The sequence below is a fragment of the Anas acuta genome, chromosome 5, assembly GCF_963932015.1.
Source record: "Anas acuta chromosome 5, bAnaAcu1.1, whole genome shotgun sequence".
In the NCBI taxonomy this organism is placed as follows: Eukaryota; Metazoa; Chordata; class Aves; order Anseriformes; family Anatidae; genus Anas; species Anas acuta.
This window is the reverse complement of record NC_088983.1, coordinates 44207019-44230685: the sequence shown is the minus strand read 5'-3', so window position 1 is coordinate 44230685 and position 23667 is coordinate 44207019. Positions and strand designations below refer to the sequence as shown.

Below are 23667 nucleotides of genomic sequence, written 5' to 3'. Positions count from 1 at the left end.
AGTAATAAAGAACAAGCTCTTAAGAGCTGAACATCAAGCTTCTCAAATATAAAAAGTTAACTGTATTCAACATTTTGCATAATTGCAAGCAAGTGTGTTTAAGGGCTTGTTTGAAAGGTTAATAAGGCAACAGGAGCTTTTCCAACAATGCTGAGTCACACTTCCACTATTCATGTTTCAAAGTGTGAAATCCATTTTTTGAATAAAGATTTCATAGTTCACTATCACATTAAGCCATTATGTTATCATGACTTTGAAGGGAAAGACAGAGAGAAAGATAAAGGCTCAGTAACAAGTATTAAGTGTGTGGTTAGAACAAGAGCTTTAAGAGGCTTTTAATGCAGGTCCACAGCATCCTTACCCTTGAAGAGGATGTCTAAACAAGTACATTCCTCTGCATCAGTTTATTCAGTTTGTTTTTTAAAAGCAAAAATACACCTGGATTAAAAAACTAGTTCCAGCCCTTACTACTAAATAGATCTAAATTTCAGTTAACTGTCTCATAAAATCAGACACCTGAGAAGCAAATCTGACCCTATTCACTAGAAAAGAAATACGATTTAGCAGAGGTTTTCTACTTATCTTTTATTTAAACAGTTGATAGTGAACCCTTAGGACACCCTTAACAGCTGATCAATTTAATGTGTCAGATTTACCTAATGTAAGTCAAATATATCTTCAGTTTTATAGCTGAGAAGTAAAAAATACTTTACTGTATGTGATCTATAATGTATTTAAAAAAGAAATAAACTTCACCACAAAAAAAAAAAAAATTAATTTGGGTTTAGTTATTCAATATACTTGTTATTACACACAGCAAAGCATACATAATTAAATGGATTATTTCATACAGATTTTTAATGCTTCTTACTTTATAACACTTTGTGAAAGCTATTACAACAAAGTGCAGGAATTATTTTGACAAATTATTCTACCTCTTGCCTACTGTATAAAAGCCGCAATTTTAGGAAGATTGAAAAGACCCATTTTAGGTTAGATTTCAAAGACATCAAAAAGAATATTAGGGCTTCTTTGTTCTTGTACAAAATGCATATTTTAAAAGATTAGCAAGATTCATGACTCAGTCCCTTTATCTTTGTCAGCAACTAATCGAACCCATCAAAACATCATCTAAGGGCTGTGCCACCTAATTACATGTCAAATTAAAGTAAATATTTGCAGAAAAACCTACATAGTGTTTTAAACCTGACTGACATTCTTTCCTTCAACTTTTTGAGGGTTCCCCTCCAACCCTAACAAGGATCATCAATACTCACTGACTACCCGCAACAGCCTTACTCCTCACTACAATTCTGTCTTCAGCCTGAAGGGAATGAAGATTTAGGAAAAACTAAATTAATTAGATTGACTTTGTGACCTCCTGTGCATAGGCAGATCTTCACCACCATCAGCTATTTATTCCTGGGAGTCTGCAGGACAGTACATTAGTAGACAGACATGATGTCTAAGTTTCCTGAAATTAAAAAGACACACACTGGAATAAAAAAATCCCTCAATTATCTAGGAGAACTTTGCAAATACAGCTACTATGCCAAATTACAAAGCTGACCTTGTTTCAGCCTAACAAAGCAAACCTGACAGTTCTCCAAAAAAAATAAGTCCATGCAGTTCCTCAAAAGCAGGCAAAATGCCTGTCTCTGAGATATACTACTTTCGTTCTTGTATATAGCTCAACAAAACTCATCTTCAAAGAAGAGGAATTCACAGATTCTCCAGTTTCTACAGCTCATTTAATGCAGGCAGGGGTGTTCCTGAAAGCAGGGTGCTTTCCACAGACTGACAGAAGAAAGTTCTTCTGGAACCTCTTATTTAAATCACTTGCAGATCATCACTAAAGATAGCCTATAGTAGGTTTTTCCTCACTGAGCAATCCCACATGTTACATAAAAAAAAAGTTCACGTTATCTAAAAGTAGCAGCTTAGAAGAAAGCATTGGCCCAATAAGCTAAGGTTTTGGGTTTTGTTGCCCTCCAACATCACTTCATCTGCAGCATGTAAGTATCCCTAGAATACCACTACCACCCCTATTTTCAAGGTTTAATTATCTCAGAAAAGCATTATGGCGTCTACCTTCTAAGACAGGTCCAGATCATCTCTTTCAGCATTTACACAATGCTTTAAATTCCTCAAGGAAATTTGGAATGCAGCTGGATGCTACTACATAAAGCTGTCAACTGAACTACCAATACAAGCTACTTCCCACGCTGACTAAAGTTTTATCTAAATGCATGATTTAAACCATTCTGCAGGAAAAGGAGGAAGGTATTACATCTCCACCAGTTTCTTCTTACAGCTCTATTTTCTGCTTATAGAAGTATTTCTTTCCTGCTCTATTAACAAGTAACATTTCCCCTCTCCAGCTGGCATAGCCATAACCAGGTTGAGAACTGCTGTTCTGAAGTTCACCACTGCCCATTCCCTCCCACCTGCCCAGCTTTGGAGAAAGGCTGACTCAATCTTTAAGTTCACCACACTTCAGAAAATACCTCTTAGAGACCTTTATGCTTTGTTACCTACCTGTGCATTTAAAACAGTTTAAGCTCTGAAGATAAAACTGACAGTGTAACCATTCCCTTATGTTTTAATCATGCACTTTAAGTCTCTGACATATGGCCAGCTACTTAGAGAAAATATACTGAACACATGCAGAATTATAGAAACTCTTCATACTTAAATTTGTTACATCAGCCAGTGAGAACACAACATTTAAAAATATATATATATTTTCTTGCCACATACAAACAGAACTAATCTCCTGGTATATTCACCAAAAAGTATATTTAAACACTGTATGTTAACATACAGCTTCTTATCAGTACTTCTAAGGTTTTTTCCCTTTCTAGTTTAATGATCTCTAGCATAGGCTAAGTACTAGTAGGATTTGTTCTTTCCTGAAAGCTGGCACCAATATTTCAGGTCTCATCAGATCATGGGTCAGTTCAAGACAACAAAAAAAAGAAATAGAGTAAAGGACTGTGGTAAAGTACTACAGCTCACCTTCGTCTTCTGCTTTTACATCATTGACTATGTCACCATATTTACTTTACTGACATTAATCTTCCCAACAAGATACTCATTTTCCCAATTAGACCTCCCTGAAGATGTCTGACAAATATTCAGCACAAGATCTATACCATCACTGCATTTCTTACCTCAGTTCAAATTTTCTCAAGTTTTTGTTCTAATTTAGAAACTTGTTTTATCTACATTAAGAAATGAAAACAAGGTTTTCAGTCATTAGGCACAGATTCTGTATTTATAAGAAAGCTAACTGCTCCAGCAATAGATAAAGATATTCCTGCATATATCACTGAGAGTCTTACGGCTTCATACTGCGCAGCGTGCAATTTACAGGCATATTTTACCTTTATTAAAAAGAGTCTTTCCATCTGCTTCTTGTCCCCAGCAAGATTGCCAACATAATTAAAATTCAATTTAGCCTTTGCACTTGGACACTGCCTTGTGAGTGATGAAGATTTACATTACTACTGTATCCTAACTAAACTGCTTTAAAGCTCTGGACATTGTTGGGTTAAATCCTTTAACCCAAAAAGCAGTTGCTGAAGGCTGTATTAGAACATAGCCCCTTTGTATAGTGGCACAAGAAGGTCTTCAAGAAGAAATAAATTTTGCCTCCTTTGCTTTTCTGTATGCAGATACAAAAATCACTCAATTGTTATGTTTGTTCTCTTACGCAGGTGACTTTTACTATACATGGTCCTTGTAGAGATGTATGTACATACCAGTGATGTATCCCTCCTCCTACGAACTATTCTGCTTACACTGAAAAGTTGCTTACTCTCACATTCTTCATTTATGTAGGAATTTTGTTTGTTTTTAAATCTTTCAGGTAATATGAACTATGAAATCAATTAGATTTTCCAGTAACAGATTTTTTTTTTTTAACCAAATTCAACCAGTTCCATTCATGCATCAAGATGAGTCTTCCACGCATAATTTTGTGTTAGAGGAGAATCTAGTGATATGCATTGATTTCTTCAAAGTCACCAACTGCTTTATTGAGGAACAAGCCTGATAAAAGACTTCATGCCAATGAAGGGGAAAAAGAAGATCAGCTCACAAAGATCTGCTATAAATAGCTGTTAATCAACATAGCCTACATTACTGCTAAACATCCAGAGACTCTTAAACAGCATTAATTTCACTTTTGCTCATCTGTTCTGAGATTTCTTTTCCATACTTGGTAAAACACATGCATCCCCACTGGATTTGAGTGGATGATACTTTACTTTGAAGTAAACCCTGCAGACCAGCAGAACTCCCTGGTGTTCAGCCTGGAAAGGATGGAGACACAGGTTAATGAGCTGCCGTTGTACTGCGTGGGAACGATTCTGTGCACCCACAGCAGTCCCAACATTCAGCAGCTGCAGCCCATTTCAAACAACTCCAGCTTTGCTAAGTGATGGTGCCAGCTATTTTTAATGCTGGTGTTCTTAATCCTCAACCAGTGACTCTCAATTTACCCTTCTAATGTGGTTATAGAATTAAAGCTAATCCCAAACTGCAAGCAGCAGCATATAGGACAAAAGGGAACTTAAAACCAGGATAGGCCCTAGATTCACCATTTGACATACTGACACATTGAATAGCCATCTTTTAATCCCTGATTCTCCAGCTCTTTCAGCTGAACACTACTTATGTGCCTAGCTGTAAATTGGATTAAAGCCAATAAAGTCCAACTACAATTTTGTCATTATCTGTCCCAGAAATGCAAACTTGCTTTCAACACCCATTCTTCTGCTGGTTTAAAAGCCCTTTTTCCTTCATATGAAGATCTTCTAACTTCCTGTCAGCTACAGAACTTCTCTGGCATTTTTTTCTACAACAGCTTTCAGTAGCTCCTACTCGGATTTCTCAATCATCAGGTACCAGTAATTCAATTTCATTTGGCCTTACACATCATATATCTGATTGGGGGAAAAAAAAAAAAACAACTTCATAAAGCACAATTTTTAAAATAATGGTTAAAAATGCACAACAGTATCCCAAATGCTACCACATCCCTGAGGAGGTGCCTCATTGCACTCCCAGCACGCCAGATGGTTGTGGTAAACACACTCCACCTTGTGATGTATATTCTTCAAAAGTCTTCTTTGTCCATCAAATTAAGTATAGTAATTTGATTAAAATGAAACGTTTTAAGAACTGCATGTCTGAGACAACTTTTACTATTTTTTTTTTAATTTGAAAACAGTCAAATTTTTCAAGCTTTATTCTCTCATTTTCTCAGCTGATCAAGAAACTGAGCTGTCATTACCAGATAACCCCAATCAATTCTCACTGCCATCTCCACCTTTATCAGCACTTTTCAGCATTAAGAAATTAGCCTGAACACCTATCTGTAGCAATTAAAGCCTCCCGATTCTCCAAGCAACAAAGGCTGCCTTAAAAGATGCCTAGAAATCAAACCGTAACAATTAGGAAGGGTGCATAGGAGGAAGACAAAACAGGTCAAAAGCTTTCCTTCCAGCTGCAATTACTCAGTGATGAAGCCCATTATTCTCTAAATTCTAGACTTCCTCCCCCTCCCTGCTTTTGACCCATTTCAAAATCAATGTGTGTTGTTTGATTCATGTTTGGACACCATTTTATTATCCCAGCAGCTTTTCCCATGAAGACTGTTCTCACAGCCACACGTTAGTTTGAAGCCCCTGCCCCACTGCCATCGGCCCAGGCCGCCACCCCGCTATGTTGCTCAGCAGCCAGGGGGATCCTGGGTCATTGCAGGCCCACACATAACGGCCTAATGGCCGCATGAGGAAGAGGCCTGGGGGCATTCCACATTTTGGTCCTAATCCAGTCCTGTAACCTGTAACCCAGGGCTGGGCTACAAGGCATTAAAGTGATGTTTGCCACTCATCACCTGCCCTAACTGCTCTGGGCAGAAGCCATTTGCTTACGCTTACCTGCTGATCTGTTCCACATGATTTTACTGCTTGTTGCTCTGTCCTTCACAACACAAAAATCATTTCACCCTACAGTGAAAAACATACATCTTCTTGGAAAGAAAAAGAGAGTCAGAAGAAAGCTGACAAGGGAACTTGCCTCGCAGTGACAGCACAAGCATGCAGCCTCCCAACTGGATTTGTGCCATCCTTAGTCATGCACAGCTGGTGTTTGCTCACTAAAATACTCTGTTCATAAACAAGCAATCTCTATCCTATTATTGCTGGCATCTATTAATTCAACTTGTTTCTACTATAATAAATCGTCTCTGGCCAGGCAGCCTTCATAAATAGTCATTCTAGTCTGAATATGATTTGTCCTGGCACAAAACCCAAAAATTCTTCTCAAGTGCTCCTATGAGAGCACAAATGACTGCTGGTACATCAAAAGAACAAAAAAATCTGCCACCAAACTAAGCAAACAATTAAAAATAGGACACAGGAGCAAAACTTCAGTTATTTCTTAACATAAAAAGAAAACTGTATGATTTATAGATCTTGGTACAGGCACAAGAGTTTACACAAATCTTAACCAATCCATCCACAACAGGTAACCCAGGGCACCAAAGTCTAACAATCCAGAAAGTGTTAAGAGGCTGCCCTGCTCATCTTCTTGGCCTTGCATCAAAAAGGAAAAAAAATAAATCCCCAACACACACTACTTGGACATGGTATCTAGGTATCTAAATGAAATCCTGTCTCAGAGTTATTTACTCTGAAACCATACGGGTAAAAATGTGCCAAGCAGCCTGAGCATCAGCATGCAGGACTCCAGCTCCTGAATTCTAATCCTGGCTCTGCCAACAAACAGTGCCAATGACAACATCCAAGGCTCTGTCGACTCCTTAATACTTAGGACTACCATTGTAATACCTGAAAAAGCTTCCATGTTAAAAAAAATCAGCTACTTATTTATAGAAACAGTAGTTCCCTTTTTTTTTTTTTAAAGCTGTATAAACCAGACTTTCAAGAGACAATGGAAGGAAGCTTTCTTTTATCAAGAAGACAAGAAATTCCTTCATGCTTTGATTGTTAATCTGTTTCCAACTTATTACACTATCAAACAACAATAAGGCGTCAAAGCTGTTACTAAAAGCAGCAAGAATCTACTCTAATCCAATCTCCTCTGAAAGCATCTTCCACACATCTCCCTCCCCAGAAACAGTTGTTCTCAGTAGCCTGTGACCTGTATAATCTTAGAAGAATAACACTTGAAAGATCAGAAGACAATGTATTTTTAAAGTCATTTAGGTCCAATATAATAGTTACTTTGAAAATCTAGTTATAAACATTGAATTTGTAACAGAGAAAGACTGTATTTAATGAAGGAATCAAACCACAAACCTTTATCGTCATGGTGACCTTTCTACTGAAGTCCTTTCTTTTTTGCTTTAAACGATACATCATGCTCAAGCATCAGTTTCTATAAATCTCTATTTTGCTTATAAGAGACATAAGCACTGTCATGAAGTTGCGGGAGGCTGCTGCTGAAGGCCTGATCTACTACCACACTCATTACCATCTCCTAAGAAACAGGTGAACTTAGGACAGTAATAAAGGGAAAGAAAACCACAGGAAGGCAATGCACAATCATTAGTTATTAACAATAAAATGAAGAGGCCACTGCTGCATGTCTGAGGTCAAAGAAATTCACTATAAACTTCAGCAGGAGGCACCAGTGAACTCTGGAAAAGAGCCTCCTTATTTATTTCACTGTAACAAAACTGAACATTAGTGGGATCCCTACAGCTGAGAGCAATGAACAATCCCAGCCTGGATCAAGGTCCCAGAGATACTCATTTCACAATTTTTAACTCACAAAACTACTGACTTGAAATCAATGGGAGCTAACAAATGATAACACCAGCAAATTCAAGCCCGAAGGTTGAACACAAACATATATGTCATCATTTTATATAAAAAACAGATATCTGTGCATGAACGAACAAACAAGAATTGAGTTCCTTCACTTCAACTTACTTTCATGTTTTACATCCCGTAACTACATCAATGAAGAACAAATGAAGAGACAAATGAAGAGCAGCACCTTGTTAGATTGTAGCCATCAGTTCATGCAAGTCACAACACTTTCATCTGCTTTTCATTGCTTAACATCCACCAGACTCTGGCCTCCAATTTCACATCACCATGTAATCTTAACGTCAGAAGTGTCTAGTGCATTTTATAACTTAACTTTCTTGGCTCAATTTCGTTTATAATTATTCTCAGCCCTGATTTGCCTAATAACTCCAGTAACAACCTCTTCAATTGTTTGGCTATGGTGTCTTATTTACATGCTTTACAAGTATCTTAGCCAGTACCGACAGTTATGTGCAATTAGTAGACATGGTTTCCATGGAGCTACTCAGTGACCATGCCACAGCACAGAACTCCTCGCAGGATCACATTTATTTTGGAAAAGCATTACAGCAAATGCCATGTTTTAAAGTTAATTAGAAGGAACCATTCAAGCAGTTTTGCTTTTCAAGATGACAGATTTTTCTCCAAAATCAAATTACTCCAGCAGCCTATTTAAAACACAGAATTAAAAACTGTGAAATATCAAGATCAGTTGCCATTACAAACAGCACACATTTCATATAACAGCTTAAACACTTCTTATCAAGTATGATTGATTTTATGGAAATCTTTAAAAAACCTTTTACAAATTGTTACAGGAAGTGTGCAGAATGCATGCAAACTTCACTCCTACCTGTTTCATTTTACTCGTCTTTTACAATACAAGAAGAAAAGGATGCTACATTTACCAGGTCAAAGTACTTGTGAATACCTTGTTTTATATCACTTTGTAAATGTTTTCTATGTTACACAACATCAACTATGAAGCACTTTCCAAGCGTCATTTGAGAATCCAAACAAGTAACTCCCTGTTAAAGTTGACTGCGACAAGATTCCAAAGCCATGCTTACTATGTATTCCTAGATAGTAATAACTCATCTGAATGAGGTGCTTCCTCACTTACCTTTCTTGGCCCTTGCATAAGATTATCAATAAATGTGAACTTTCATCATACATTAAAAGCTTCACTGAAAACCTTTGTGGAATACTCTTCTAAAGGCTACACTTCTATTTTGTATTTACTAGCTATTTGGGGATTCATACTTTATGAGTAGAAAATTTGTTTTATATACCCTTCCATAGGAAATCATGAAAAAACTTACTTCAAAGTTTACTTACATATCAATGTACACAATGGAAGCACCAGGTGAATGTAATGAAGACGCCTTGTTTTTTTAACATTAAATAGGTCCCACTGTTTATATTCGGTCTAATTAACATTTTGGGTTTTGCAATACCAAACTGGGCAACGATATTTTGTTACAGAAAAAATGGATTTCCAAGCTTCAGGAAAGATATACAGCTCCTTCCCCCCCCCCCCCCCAGCCCTTTATATTTCAAGTATTTTTATACATAAATTTATCCTGAAAAAATAAATCTGTACAGATACAAATAATACTTTGGACACCACCCAACAATTACTCATTTTTTCCAAGTCAGTACTCTGAAGTGATAGAATTTATTTATTATGCATCTCCAACCTGCACAAACATCCTCTAGTACATCTACACATCCTTGCAGAATTGCAGTTGAAATCAGAGAGACACAGTGGAAAGTGCACAGCGAAACCGAACCCAAAGAAGGATGAGAGCTGAGTCGTTCATCATGCTGTACAATATAAACAAGTTTACATAAACTCAGAAGTCCATAAAAACAAATAAAGAAATTAACTGCCAGAATAAATACTTAGATTTTATGTATGTGACTGCCCCCAGCAGTAACCATTTTATTTATGACTTACACACTTGTTTAACATTAAGGCAGATAATTAGATCTTCACCTACCGAATCATTTGCTGCTAGGGCAAGGGCTATATTTACTGCAAGAAAAAGAAGGAAAAAAAAAAGATTAAGTGCAATAGAATTTACTTTCTAAATATTGAGATTGTTGTGGTTTTTAACAAGAAAAAACAAAGATAAATCACACTTGCTTAATAATCACATTCATCATCTTGATTTTTAGCTTCTTACACCTCTGCAGCATTACTAGTTTCAGTGGCAGCAGCACTCACATTTCAATCCATGCTTGCTAACGACCTCACGCTAACCTGCAAAAACCTACAAACTCTAAATTTCTACAGGACGCTGAGGTTAAATTATAATCTAAGCATTTTGCCAAAGGATAATGTTAAGAAAAATCACTGTTGACTCTTGGAACTAGACACTACCATAACAATAAAAATGATTCCACCATAGCTAACCTCACCATCGTCTCTAGTTATTTTTTATTTTTTATTTTTTATTTAAAATAGAGATTAAATAAGCATTGACCTAAACTATTAAACTACTGTGACCAGAAATATGCTTATACCCTTTTTTTCAATTTCTCATGATATATCAAAATAGAAATTTTCTCTAAGAAGGTGCAATGTATGCTTGTTGCTCGATTTGTATGTCAGAAAATAGTCTCATGTACCCTGAAAGCACCTGTAGCAACTAAAGAAACAAAGTAACAGGATGGAGCAATTAACAAATCCAACAGTTTGTTTACAGCTCTGTTTAAAGCGTTTCAATCAATATTTAACTCCTGTAACTAGAAAGCACATAGAAGAAATAGCACCTTTTAATGGTTCACCCGCTTCAACTACCTTTTGGAAGATCTCCTAGAAATATCAATATAACCAAACAGTAGGCATTATACTCCAAACAGTAACATGTTTAAAAAAAAAAAAAAACTTTTGCATGTACGTTTTTTTCTTTCTTTACATGTTGTTGTATCTCAGATGACAGAGAATTTTAAGAAAGATAAGCTGCAGCCAGACTCTTCTACTGGAAGAGTATGAGGTTACTGAGAACAAACCGTGGAAACATTCCCACCTTAAACAACGCAGTATGGAAAGAGGTAAATTTCTTTAAGCAAAAAAGCAAGGAGGTTAGCAAGGAAGATTATACAGCTCTCTGTAAGGCACACACATGCTCTGTTCACTCCTAAACTGATAAAGCAATAGGGATTTTATTCTTCAGCTTGCAATTTAAGTAGATGCTTGATTAACTATCCCCTGAACCAAGCAGAGAAAATTTATCTTCTGAACCTTGGAGACTGATCTACAAATCACAGCTAAGACAACAAACATGCAAACCAATGATTAAATAAATAACACAACTGCAATTCGTGTTTGAAGAGGCACAAAGGAAGCAGCAAGTTACTCCACATACTGTCTTCATAAGTCTATGACTTTTGTTGTTGTTTAACCCAGCAGGCAGCTAAGCACCAAACTGAGTGGGATGGTGGACATAAACAGGGGAAAAAGGTAAAACTCCTAGGATAAGATAAATACAGTTTAATAGGACAGAATAGGAAGGGAAATTCAATAATAGTAATAATAAAAATACATATACAAAACAAGCGATGCACAGTGCAATCACTCACCACCTGCCAAATGATGTCCAGCCAGATCCCAACAAGCTGCAGCCTCCCCAGCCAACTCCCCCAGTTTTATTACTCATCACAAGGCCATAAGGTGTGGGACATCCCTGCAGCCAGTCTGGGTCAGCTGTGCTGGCTCTGTGCCCGCCCAGCTCCTGGGGCTCCCCCAGCCTCTCCGCTGGCAGGGCAGTACCAGTGAGTGGCTGCAAAGTCCTTGGCGATGTGTGAGCACAGCTCTGCAACAGCTAAACTATCGTGCGTCATCAGAATTATCTTTCTCCTACATCCACAACACGTCACTGGTCCAGCCAATATGAAAGCAATTATCTCATCCAAAACCTGGACAGCTTCATACGTCTACCTTCTTGTCTACATAGAATTACCACGTATAAAATTAAAGTATGATCCACAATGCTTCTTCAATAAAGGGTATTCGACTACTAAACGAAAAGAAGGAAGTCAGTGAAAATAATATAGGGAAGTCAGTGAAAATAATATAGTGGGAAAGTCTGAGTTTATTAGATGGATATCTGGCTGGACACAAGGTACCCTTTTGAATCCCAGCTGATTCTTGCATTCAGTTGTCTTTGTATTACCATCAGTTCCAAGAGGGTTTAGAAATGCAGCACAGGACCCTAACCCAACCCTACACGTTCACATGGGCCCTCACAATGAAATCCCAATGTAATCAGGACTGCAGGGCAGTAGAACATATACATTTGAGAAGTCCAGCACTTCCTCCCACCACCCCAAAACTTCATAGCACAACGCAAGCAGTCTCTGCCCATCCTACACAAGCCAACCAGTATCCAGAAAGACACATAAGGAGATTCTGAGTTAGTCTTCTTGATGTCAGTGCAAGTCTAGGATGGTTTATTAGTTTAGACTTTTTAACTTCCAAACCCCCAGTGGCCATAGGAGCAGCACAGTTGAATTCACTGAATATTGAGCTAACACCACCAATAAAAGTGCTTCGCCCAAGATCAGACATATACGGAGCCATCTGAGTGCATCCACATTTGTGGCACAGTTAAGCTACATCATCAATAACAGATAACTCAGATAAACTCTTTCTGAAAGTTAATTTTGAAATAGTTAGATCTCCCTAGTCACCAAAATAGCTTAACTTGTAAAGAAGGTCCACTACCAGAAAACATTATGTTAGTCCTGCAAGAGAGAACAAATGTTATCAACCTGCTTGCCAAAGCACACATTTGCATCTACACTGCTTAGATAAATAGATGGGGATTTTAATCTCTACCTTGAAAGGGTGAGTTTCAACAACAGTATATCCTGCCTGCAGAATAAAAACATACAAGAGGAAAGAAATAATTACATTTGGCAACGCATTGGCTTTATCAGTTTTCCTGAACAATAATGAAAAATCTCATCCCAGTAGCCTTTGCTGGATGTGTCTCAAAGTTCAAAACAAAGTATCAATAGTTGTTAATCCTGCTGTTCAAAGAATTAACTGTAAAAATTAATTTTCCACAGTTTTTATTTCATCCACTTTATTTTGTTTTTATTATTCTTTTATTATTTATTCCCCCACTTACATAGTTGAAAACAACACAAGTTTCAGTAAATAAGAAGCTTCTACTCTTTCAAGCCTACACTTTGAACTCTTCACATGACAAGATGAATTTTCTACCATGCTCTCAACTTAGAGTTATGTATAAAGAGGGGGCAGAAAAGAAAAGGAAAAAGAAATTGAAAGCTTCAGTTGGATTGAGGAAATCTAGCAGAACACTGGTAAAAGAGTGACTTGACAGGAAGTACAAGTAGAGGAACGAGACAGAAATCAAGCAAACAAAAAAACTCTTACTCGACAGAGGTTACCAAAACAACCAAAAGCATCTAAACACAGACTGAAAAATACTTCTTCCTATAAAACAATTTCTTCTTTTAATCAGTGACTCCATTGATTTCAAAAGCACAAAAAGCAACAAAGAATGTAATATTAAAGCTGTATGTGACAGGCAAAAAGAATTACTCAAAAGAAACACAATGATCAGTTGAAGAATGCCCCTGACAAACTTGACCCTAATACATAACCACTCATCTTGACAGGGAGATCTGGAACAACTGAAACGCAAACCCATAGAGGGAAAGGAATATGAACAGCCTTGACAGCGTTTCAGAGGGATGCAGATAAGGCTGACAATACGTTATGTGGTGCTTTAGGAATTAAGAGGTGTATACCACCTCTAATTACCACCCTCCTTCCTTTTCCAACTCTTGCTCTCAAACTGTGTCAGCAGAGTTGTCACCAAGCACATTCCCCATAAGCCTCTATTACTTTTTTCCCCATACATGTTACTTGATCTTCAATTGCTCATCTGAACCATTTAAGGCTTTCTTATTTTAAAGACGACTCTAGATTCCTCTTTCTTCTCAGTACTATAAATAAATGTATTCATTAACAATAGGTTGTTCCATACGCTAACATTTGAATAATCACTTAGCTCTCTTATTTAATGTCTGTTGAATCCTACTTTATTTTTAAGCAAATGGATAAGAACTCCCACCTCTTTAAAGGTTCTTATACCTGTTGTACTTTATGTAGAAATCAAATACAGATTACAAACATATGTACAAAGTACATACAGAAACCAGTTAGTGGAACTTAAATCAGCACATTTGTTTGTAAAAGTGAGGGTGATAATGTATTGTTCAGATTACGTTCAGTTTGTCAATCTGTTGACATACAAATAGCTATTCAATATTTTCATTAACCTGATAGAACCCACCAACAAATTATAACCACCAACCTTACATCATTAAGTAACAGAAGCATCGACTGTTTTGAATGTCTTCACACAGGAACGTGTACACTATATACATACAGACACATGTATCCTAGGTATAGGATATTAAATGTGTGTCCTATGCATAGGAAAAAATGCATTCAATACTTCTATTTCCCTTAAGTACAGTTGCTTTCACTATGGGTAACATATTTGTCTGTTCTAGAATTTGTTAGCCAGCCAGTCCTATTCAAGCATGGCTGAAATACAAACTACAAAGTAAGAAATTAAGAATTACATCAATGTGTTATTCACAGCAAATGGAGATGAACAGAAGACTGTGCAAGTAGACAACACACAACTGAAGAATGACTCTCCTTTCCCAATCCGAGTAAATTTGTTTTTAAACAAGTTCATAAAACTTTAGAGATCTTTTATGTTACCTTCAGTGTCATCTTCGTTGAATTTCAGGCAAATTTATACAACACTAGTAACCCATGTACCATCTTGTTCTATGACTTAGGAACCTACAATTAGAAAAACTTGAATTCAAAGCCTAAGAGCACAGACAAGAGAAGTCAGGAGTTCAACATAACCCAACAGGTTCTTATCACTTTGCATGGTTTATCACTACTGTTTCATCTCTCGTTATGAGAAGTCTTCACAAATAGTTGAGAAGACTGGACAGTGACCTGATACTTAAACCTTCTAAATACTAGCATATTGATATCCCCTAATGTCTATAGCAACGCAGTGGAGCACTGTGCAAGTACACCTAGTCTGCTAGTGAAGGAGGAACGGTACCACTACACCAGTGTGTAATTCCCTCCACCTCAGCTTACTCTTATGTCAAAAAAGCAGCCTGTCCCAGGACAGCACTGCACTGTTACAAGTACATTATTTCATAGCTGCCTGCTCAATTGGCACCCACTTGGCACAAACGGTTCCTAAACTGAAGACCTCTGTACCTGTATGGATTTTCAAAGGCTGCAATGAGACTTCACAGAGGTTAAGAGCTGTTAGTGGGACTTAATTAGGAGATTACACTACTGCCCAAATACTCCTTGGGAAATATTATAAAGCATACAAGTATTAAAAAACAAACAAACAAAAAAGCCAATGTTTTTTGCAACAAAAAGCTTCAATGTTACTTACATAATACCAGGTGGGGGTAGAGGGGAAGAGGGAGAGTATCAAAGCACATTTCTTTGAAGCACTGAAATAAAGCTTAGTGATCTGTCAGGCTTTATTGCTGCCAGCTGAACGCAATTCAAAAGACACATTAGCATATAAATATTTATACATCTATTACAAAACAATAAAAACACAACAGACTGCATGAAAAGAAGAAAAATCTTACCTGCTGCTGTTGATTTCCCAACTCCCCCTTTTCCAGAAGCCACAACCAGCACCTGCTTAACTCCTTCTATGGGCTTTTGCTTTGGCAGCCCTCGCGACAGGATCCGGGCACGTTTGTCTTGTAGCACCTCATCCCTGGAGCTTGAGGACTAATAAAAAAGAAAACAAGGACACACATATTCACCAGAGTGCTGCGGTTGTGGTACCAAACCGGCAGTTTTCGTGGAGAAAGTTAACAAGCATGAACCAACCTGTGCTCCGAGATAATTTCAGTACTGGTGCAAAAAAACTTCTTGTGCACAGACTCTCCCTAAAGGAGCCTGGTTCACAGCCAGGCTGGCTTGAAACTACCTGGCCTATTTTAAAACGACCCCAGAGAGCACTTTGTTTAGAAACCATTAAGTGTGGTTGAACTTAAACCTTAATAAATAAATAAATAAATCAAGGATCACAGCAAACTCAACCAAAACCCTGTTCAATAATTTGGAGGCTTTTGAAAATCAGGTTCAGATTATTTGATTTTCGAGGTCCTCAGCGCAATCAGCATTTCCCTGAATATCCCCACAACCAAAACCATGACCCACGCACCTGCTTGCACGAGCTGTTACTCCGCCACCTGCAGCACACCCGGCGGCCAGAAGCCACCTGAATTTTCACCACCAGGTCACGAAAACGAGAGCCCCCGGGCCGGGACCCAGCAGCCTTTCCCCTGGCAGCACCGCCGGCACGCCGCGCAGGGCTGGCAGCACAGAAGGAGAACGGCCGGGAGCAGCTGGGGCTGTGCCGGCGGCTCCACACCACCCCGCTTGCTGCCCGCTTGCTCCGATGTAGGGACACCGCCCCATATTCCCCCCTCGCTCCGGGAGCCCCCCTACGCCGCAGCAGCCCCCAGCTTGCACCAGCCAGGGAGGTCTTCACGGCAGCGCCCAGCGGGTCTCCCCCAGCCCCACTCCCCAGCGTGCCGGGCAGCGTGGCGGGGCTCTCCGAGCCCCAGAGGCGCCCCGGAGGCAGGCGGGCCCGCTGCCCAGGCTGGGCCGCTGGGCGTGGAGCTCCCGCTGCACTCACCGCGGAGCCGGAGGACGAAGCGGCGCAAGCCCCGCGGCAGGGGACGCGGGCAGCGCGCAGCGCCCGGCACCAGGCAGCGGCCATGGGGCTGCTGCCGCCTCCCCGCCGGGCGCGCTGAGATGGCGCCGCCGCGCCGCGCCTCGGCCCGCCCCCAGCGCCCGGCACGGCCCGGCATGGCCGCCTCCCCACAGAGGCATCCTCACAGCCCTCCCGGGACGGGATGAGCCCTTTAGGGGGTCCCGGCCGGTCCCCGCTGCCAGCCCGCCGTGGTTACAAACGACACGGAAGAAAAAATCGCCTCGGCCTGGCTGGGCCGAGCTGGGGAGCCCCGGCTGGCTGCTGCGGCCGCCACGCAGGGGTTGGGGTTTTTGGGGGAGGATTTGGTTTGTTTTTTTCTTTTTACACCTACGGCGTTTCTACGGTTTGTCAGTAGTTTTTCCAAGTCCGATCTTCATCTCCAAAGTGGCTGGCCAAGACCTCTTGGTCCCTCCATGGTTTCCATCATCATCAAATACAATAACTATGTTCCAGCTAAGCATTTGTGTCATTAGTTAAAAGAACAAATAGACATGTAGCCAGGACCGGTACCACTTACTTGTCTTCTAGTACTAATTCAGAAGCACTGCTAATTGTTCTCCTTAGGGTTTTAGTTTTCCAACCAGCACACACCTATCCTCCAGCTTTCACCAAAACTACATTTCTGTTCCTTCCATCACGGGAGATTCATTTAAAGCTTTAAGATGAGCTGCATCAGCTGCTTCTCTCCTGTCATCAAGGCTCGGAACCATGTTGTAGAAGGCAACGCGATGGGTTTGATGCAGTTTGTTCTCAACGATTCCATGAATCGTCCTTATTATCTAGGTGGTAGTACAGAAGTAATTCCAACCTTGTCAGTTTCAGGCCATTAGTTCTCAAAGGTAAAATACAGTGTAGATGTTGGTATCTGTTGTACCATGTAACAGATCAGGGGATCTTGCATCAGGTTAAAATGTTATTATAAGAAACACCGCCTCCCGTTCATACCGGGCAGAATATTCATCATTCATTTAATATTATTTTTGGCTTGTATTATTAAAAGCACTAATCAGGCATTTTGCTAAAAGCCACCATTTTCAAAGGATTCTTCCAGTGCTCAGCAGCCAGAGAAAAATTACAATGATAAAAACACAATTTTTGCTATCCTTTAAGTGCTTCTCATTCAGCCTTTAATTTTTGCTGTAACCATTTGAGCATATTTTACTTAGCTAGCACACATACTTGAAGAGGTCAAATTGTTTCCCAATAATTCACCTTAGTGCCAAATCAAAATGCAAAAGGATACTGAAAACCAATGAGCCACTTAATTTTGAAACTATATTAAAGATCTACCTCAAGGGCCTTTTCTTCACTGCCCTGGGAAACCACATTACCTTGTTCCATGCAAGAAATATCCATAGTTATTTTTCCTACCTTGGGTGGTTAGAGGCAGTGTTAAAGTGCAAAATACTACGTGTGCCGCAGAAATGAAATCATCAATGCAGGATCACTGGTAGGCATACAGTTTACCTATCCATCCTTACAAAGTCTGTACTAAGGAAAAACAAAACAAACAAACAAACAAACAATAAAGGCAAAAAATCCATAGTATATTCTTTGGTTCTGAGAATAACTCTAACACCAACTGCATCAATCCTCACTTTTTTTTTTCCTTTTTCCTTTTGAAAACTCTGATCGAACACAAAATAAAATTGATTTTTAGAAAAGTATGCTGAAAGAGTTTTCCAAACTGCCACCTAAGAAAGAACGTTTTTCAATATCTTGCTTTTCTTTTAGCACTGCTTTAGCAATAATACAGGAGCTAATATGGCAGCATGTTATCTTGAATACGTAATGAAGAAATGGCTATGAGAAAGAGATTAAATTTGCTCTGAAATAAAGAAGGTATCTCCAAAATACCATAATTGCTTTGGGCTTTCTATTTAAATTTTAACACTTGAAAGTAATGGTGCTTGTGTGACATCATCCATTACAGTTCACATACAGTGCTAAAATATGAGTCCAGGAAGATGCAACCAAAAATTAACAAAGATCTTACTGCCAGACATGAGTCTTTATGGAAACTACAAACAATCTATGTATTTTTCCAAAATTCTATATTGGATTTTTCAATAGTTCAACAAAATGAAAAACACAGTATTTATTTTTTTATGCAAATTGATATTCTGTTCCTTAAGTAAGCATAAGTAACCATTTCAAGCTACAGCTGCCCTTGCGTCATTCTCAGACTCTATCATTCCCCTGTGGGGTGATGACAACAGGCAAGCTTTAAAAGAAAAAAATTAAAAAAAAAAGATGAAACAACTACCAATGTGAGTTCCTTCCTTGATCTTTGCTCTGCTCCTCATGCAAGTTAAAGAAACTTTTTTGCTAATTTACTTTTTCCTAATTTACTTGATACCAAACCACATGACCTCATCCAGTGTTGGCTTGGTATGTTTGAGGAGAGTCCTTGTCTCTCATGCTATTTCCCCTACTTTTTTCATTAGAATTTTGCTTTTTCCATCTTCTTCCTGACAGGCTTCAGTATCAGGGCCTGCAACTGACAAGGATACAGTTACGCTCACTCCCTGCAAAGTTAATTTCACCCAAGGGATTTAAACAGATTCTGATTTCAAATATCTGTGTAAAAAAAGTGAGGTTTACCTGTGGTAATATATGGGATAGTACCTTATTTAAGAAGCAATGTTTTGTTCATAATATATAGTAATACTGCAACATACTGACAAGCACAATGAAATCATAGAAGAAACAGTAAGAGTTTATTATTTTTCTTTATCATGTGCATTAATATTTCTAGTAAATATAAGACCACAAAACTAGTTTGATTGTATATGAAAGCTTTGCCAAACTTTTAACTGAAAAAGAAATTAAGTTCTCTGCTTTAGTCCTGTTTTGCAAAATGAGGAAGAAAGTCTGTCACAATTGAGCCCAATTTAGTTTGTGTATTACTTTTGGACGTCGTAATCAGTGCAGTCCTTCACAGTCAAGAGGAGATGAAAACCTTATTTAAATTATAGCTACATTTTTCTGAAGTCATTCATCAAGTTCTTCAGGTTAATATTGTGCACTATAGTAACAGCCACATTGCAGTGGAAGTACGGCTGATGTTACAGCAATTTTTCCAGCCTTGAGCAAGCAGTGCAGAAAATTAAGAGATATGTTGAATACACCCTTCAGTAACAAAAGCACATAATTTTTCTTAGGTATATATACTCCTTGCATGAATGTAACTATCTCAAATGAATGATATTTCCATACTTAAAGAGGAAAACAAAGGCTTTGATGACTTTTTCTTCAAAAGGTTTTCCTGTTCTTTGCCATGTTTTACAAACATTGAAGGAAAGCTGACACTTTGCCCCTTCCCTTCCCTTCCCTTCCCTTCCCTTCCCTTCCCTTCCCTTCCCTTCCCTTCCCTTCCCTTCCCTTCCCTTCCCTTCCCTTCCCTTCCCTTCCCTTCCCTTCCCTTCCCTTCCCTTCCCTTCCCTTCCCTTCCCTTCCCTTCCCTTCCCTTCCCTTCCCTCTTCCCTTCCCCTTTCCACCCTTTCTTTCTTCTTTGTCCTCCCTTGCCTTCCTTCCTTCCTTTCCTTCCTTTTTTTCAGTAGTGCCAATAAATTGCAGTTGAAGTGATAGAAGGAGTCCTTTTGTATAAGACATCATACGCAAATAGAGTTAAAGTGTTCACTACCCTCAAGTTTCAGTAAACCACCTGACACCTCTGCTCTCACTGAGTCTTAATGGCATTCAGGCACAATTTCAGTTTCTGAAATCATTTTAATTCTGCTCTTCATCCATTTTCTCAATCATAAACTTGTGTTTTACAGGAAGTATTTCTGTTAACATCAGAACACAGAGCTTAAATTAGTTTTGTAGAGCAAATTAATCCAATTTGAACAATGAGGCTATTTGAGAAATTACATCAACTTGTAGTGGGTTTTGTATTTACTAATTAATTTTAAAATCTGGCTCATGTTCCAAACCAATTCAGTTTTGCTCTGTGGCCATTAAATACTTATCTCATCATTCCCAGTACATAGCAGTGCAAGACGTTTCAAAAGGATACCAATGTACTTTGGGTGTATATAGACCAGTTACACAATTATGCCAGTAGCAGCCTGTTCCAGATTGTTTCAGTGTACAGAGGCCAATCTCAGCTGAAAATAAATGTGCTCCAAGAATGTTTTTTACATGGTTTTGAAGCACTACATGTAAAAATACGAGGCACTCCACAGCTGTGAAAGCAGAGCAGCTGATCCTTGGAATGCCTGTTTCTCTCATTAATCCACAACCACGAAGGAAAGCAATTCTTCTTCATGGTTTTGCATTCAGCCAGAGGCAGGTCCCTGAATATAATCTAAAGTTCCTGATCTCTAATCTTCTGTGCTCAAGTGCTACTATTATTTATCTATAATTTAAAATTAAAAAGTAAAAAATAAAAAATAAAAAAAATAAATAAAAGATAGTTCCTCAGATTTTTAATTACACTAACATCTAATGCCAAACAGCAGGTTTCTTTAGGCAGAACAGAGCTGACATTCCTTGCATAGACAGTTAAGATAGGCATAACTTGCCTATTTTCTCCCATATAGCAAGCTTAGACCAAGGAAAATACAGCCTAAACCAAAGCACCTTTGCAGTTTAACATTTACAAGAAGCAAGTTCCTCTCAGTTCACAAAATATATTTTTTATTTCTTTTCCATCCCAGCTCCCAGGGCATAAGGAGAAGAGGGACTTGGTTCAGTTTCCTACAACAAAGTAAGTAGGTCTCTCGTTGTAATGGACTCAGACATAGACAATTTTCTAGTGAATCAATCACGAAAGCTCCTGGCCTATGGATCTTGAAAGTAAGGTCTAAAAATCAACTCTCACAGAAATAAATTTAATTTATATTCTTCTAATTACTGCCACTAAAGGACTGCACTGTACCCTTTAAAATACCAATTTAATCAAGCTTTGGAATGAGGAAATATAACAGTATTACAGGAAATAGAGGAACTATTGATAGAAAATACAAAATTGTTTTGACACTAAGTGATTATTGAATTCAGTGCTTGGCATATTAGCTCACACTTAGAACTTATGAAAGCCATTAGAGAAAGGAGGTTTCGTTGGCTTCAGCTGTTCTGCCTGATCTCTGTTTTGCTCTGTCACCTACTGAGTCATGGTCATACCCGTAGCCATGGATAACTGGCATTTAAAGGATAGCAAGGTCAGTTGTATAATTGTATTTTTCTTACTTAGGCACTTTAATTAGGTACATATTCACATTTATTCTGCATGATAGTTTTCTAGTGCTAATTATCAGAAGTTTTACTAGATATTAAACTAAACATTTTACTTTTTAATGTCCCGTAATACCTATATATGGATCCAATGATAGAACATGCAGACCACTAAAATGTCTGTTATTACAGATGCTATCACTGTCCCTTTCACACATTTAACATTCTGTCCATTGCAGTACTTAGACTTCATTTATCTGCATTGCTTTCAAAATGTATCAGGCAATATCCTCTAATAGTATCTTTTGAATTACATTATGCAATCTGACCTTTCGGAACAGAACATCTTTCCTCTTTGCTCTTGTATTGAAGAACATTGAAGAAATATTGTTTCTCCTACAGACAGGATGCTGTTGATTCAGTTGAACTAGACATGGTGAAATTCCATCTGAAATCCTGTATACCTACTTCTGATCTCCCATATTGAAGATGAATTTAGACCAGGAGTAGAATAGCGAAGATAAAGGCTGCTGTGATTATTAAGGGAACTAAAATCCTATTATAAAACTAACCAACAAACTTTGAAAGGTTCTGTAATGGCTAACAACACACATACGCAAACGTACAGGTATAAAAATGTTTATATAAGAGGGCTCGGCACTATATTCTAGAGAGAATGAGAGAAAAAGAAATGGATATTAATCCATCTATTCTTGAAACTGAATTCTTAATAGTGGTGAGGGAAGCAGCCAAACTAGTTTCAGGTGATACCCCAATGAACACATGCCTATACCAGTAGCGATAAGGCAGTTTTGCATTTGCTACCACCCTGCAAGACCAACTCAGAGCAAAATGGCTTGAGATATTTTCATCATCAGGACAGCTCCAACTATCCATATACAATTGCTCCAGTGCTTGAACTTCTGGCCCATTCAGTAACTTCTCAGTTCCACACAAAACTCGTTGGATTTCTCAGACCTTCAGGACTGCTACTCAAGGCTTTTTGCTCTGCTCCCCCTAAGGGAAGATTAGTTTCATCCCCACACAGGCAGTGAAGGACAAAATGCATCAGGGAGATGAAGCAAAGCCATGTCATGCGGTGCTATTGCTGAGAAAGCCCAAACTCCAAGTGAAAGTAGTAAGTTCTGTCAGCCTAGACCTTATCTATGGCCTCAGCCAGATTTTGTTTTATTTACCTTTCAGCTCCTGTAATGTTGCCATGTACTGACAAGCAATTGTATTTCACTCTTCAGATGCTTGTACTTGAAGGGGAGCAATACAATTTTTGACAGTCTGCTCTGTGTAACTCAAACTTTGCTATTGTTGCCAAAAAGCACAGCATGTTTTTTATGACAAAAGTTAAATAAAGCTTTACAAAGTAAACAGAATGTAATATGGATTTTTATTACTTTTTTATAATAAGTCACTTTCTCTCTCCTTGGTATTTTTCCCATTACTTCATGCTGGTGCTCTGACAGTATCCAAAGGCCAGTCAGAATTAAGACAAAATCAGGTACCTGTGCATTTCAAATGGCTTGGGAAACATAATCCCTTCCCCAAAGGGCTCCTCTGATTCATGCTGCATGCTTATTTTGGACAGACAGGACTGATAAAGCATAATAGACAAAACACGTCAGAAATACCAAACAACTGTATCAAAGATGCTCTGACTTCATGGAAAAAAAGTGTCAAATATCCCTCACGCTCCATTCTGACCCTCAGTTACTACTACCTCTCAACATGTCAAATATCAGCGCCTCAAAATTGTCTCCCTGGTACCAGCAGTGCTGTATAGAACAGGCAGA

The 23667-nt window shown here is 38.6% G+C and overlaps 1 protein-coding gene across 4 annotated transcripts in view; it reads right to left on the bottom strand.

Annotated features, from left to right (window-relative positions):
* Positions 1 to 16762, bottom strand: part of NUBPL (NUBP iron-sulfur cluster assembly factor, mitochondrial) — a 93413-nt gene extending 76651 nt beyond the window's left edge. For 2 of the 4 annotated variants that reach the window (XM_068684433.1, XM_068684434.1), the window contains exons 1-3: positions 16604 to 16762; positions 15540 to 15687; positions 9851 to 9885 (exon numbers count right to left, since the gene is read on the bottom strand). In XM_068684433.1, coding sequence (XP_068540534.1) covers positions 9851 to 9885; positions 15540 to 15687; positions 16604 to 16687 — 267 coding nt within the window. In that variant the 5' untranslated portion in view covers positions 16688 to 16762. Of the gene's footprint in view, positions 1 to 9850; positions 9886 to 10625; positions 10669 to 12693; positions 12730 to 14622; positions 14707 to 15334; positions 15399 to 15539; positions 15688 to 16603 lie in introns of those variants that run through there. The other 2 variants (XM_068684435.1, XM_068684436.1) reach the window with 2 other exon arrangements.
* Positions 16763 to 23667: the final 6905 nt, after the last annotated feature.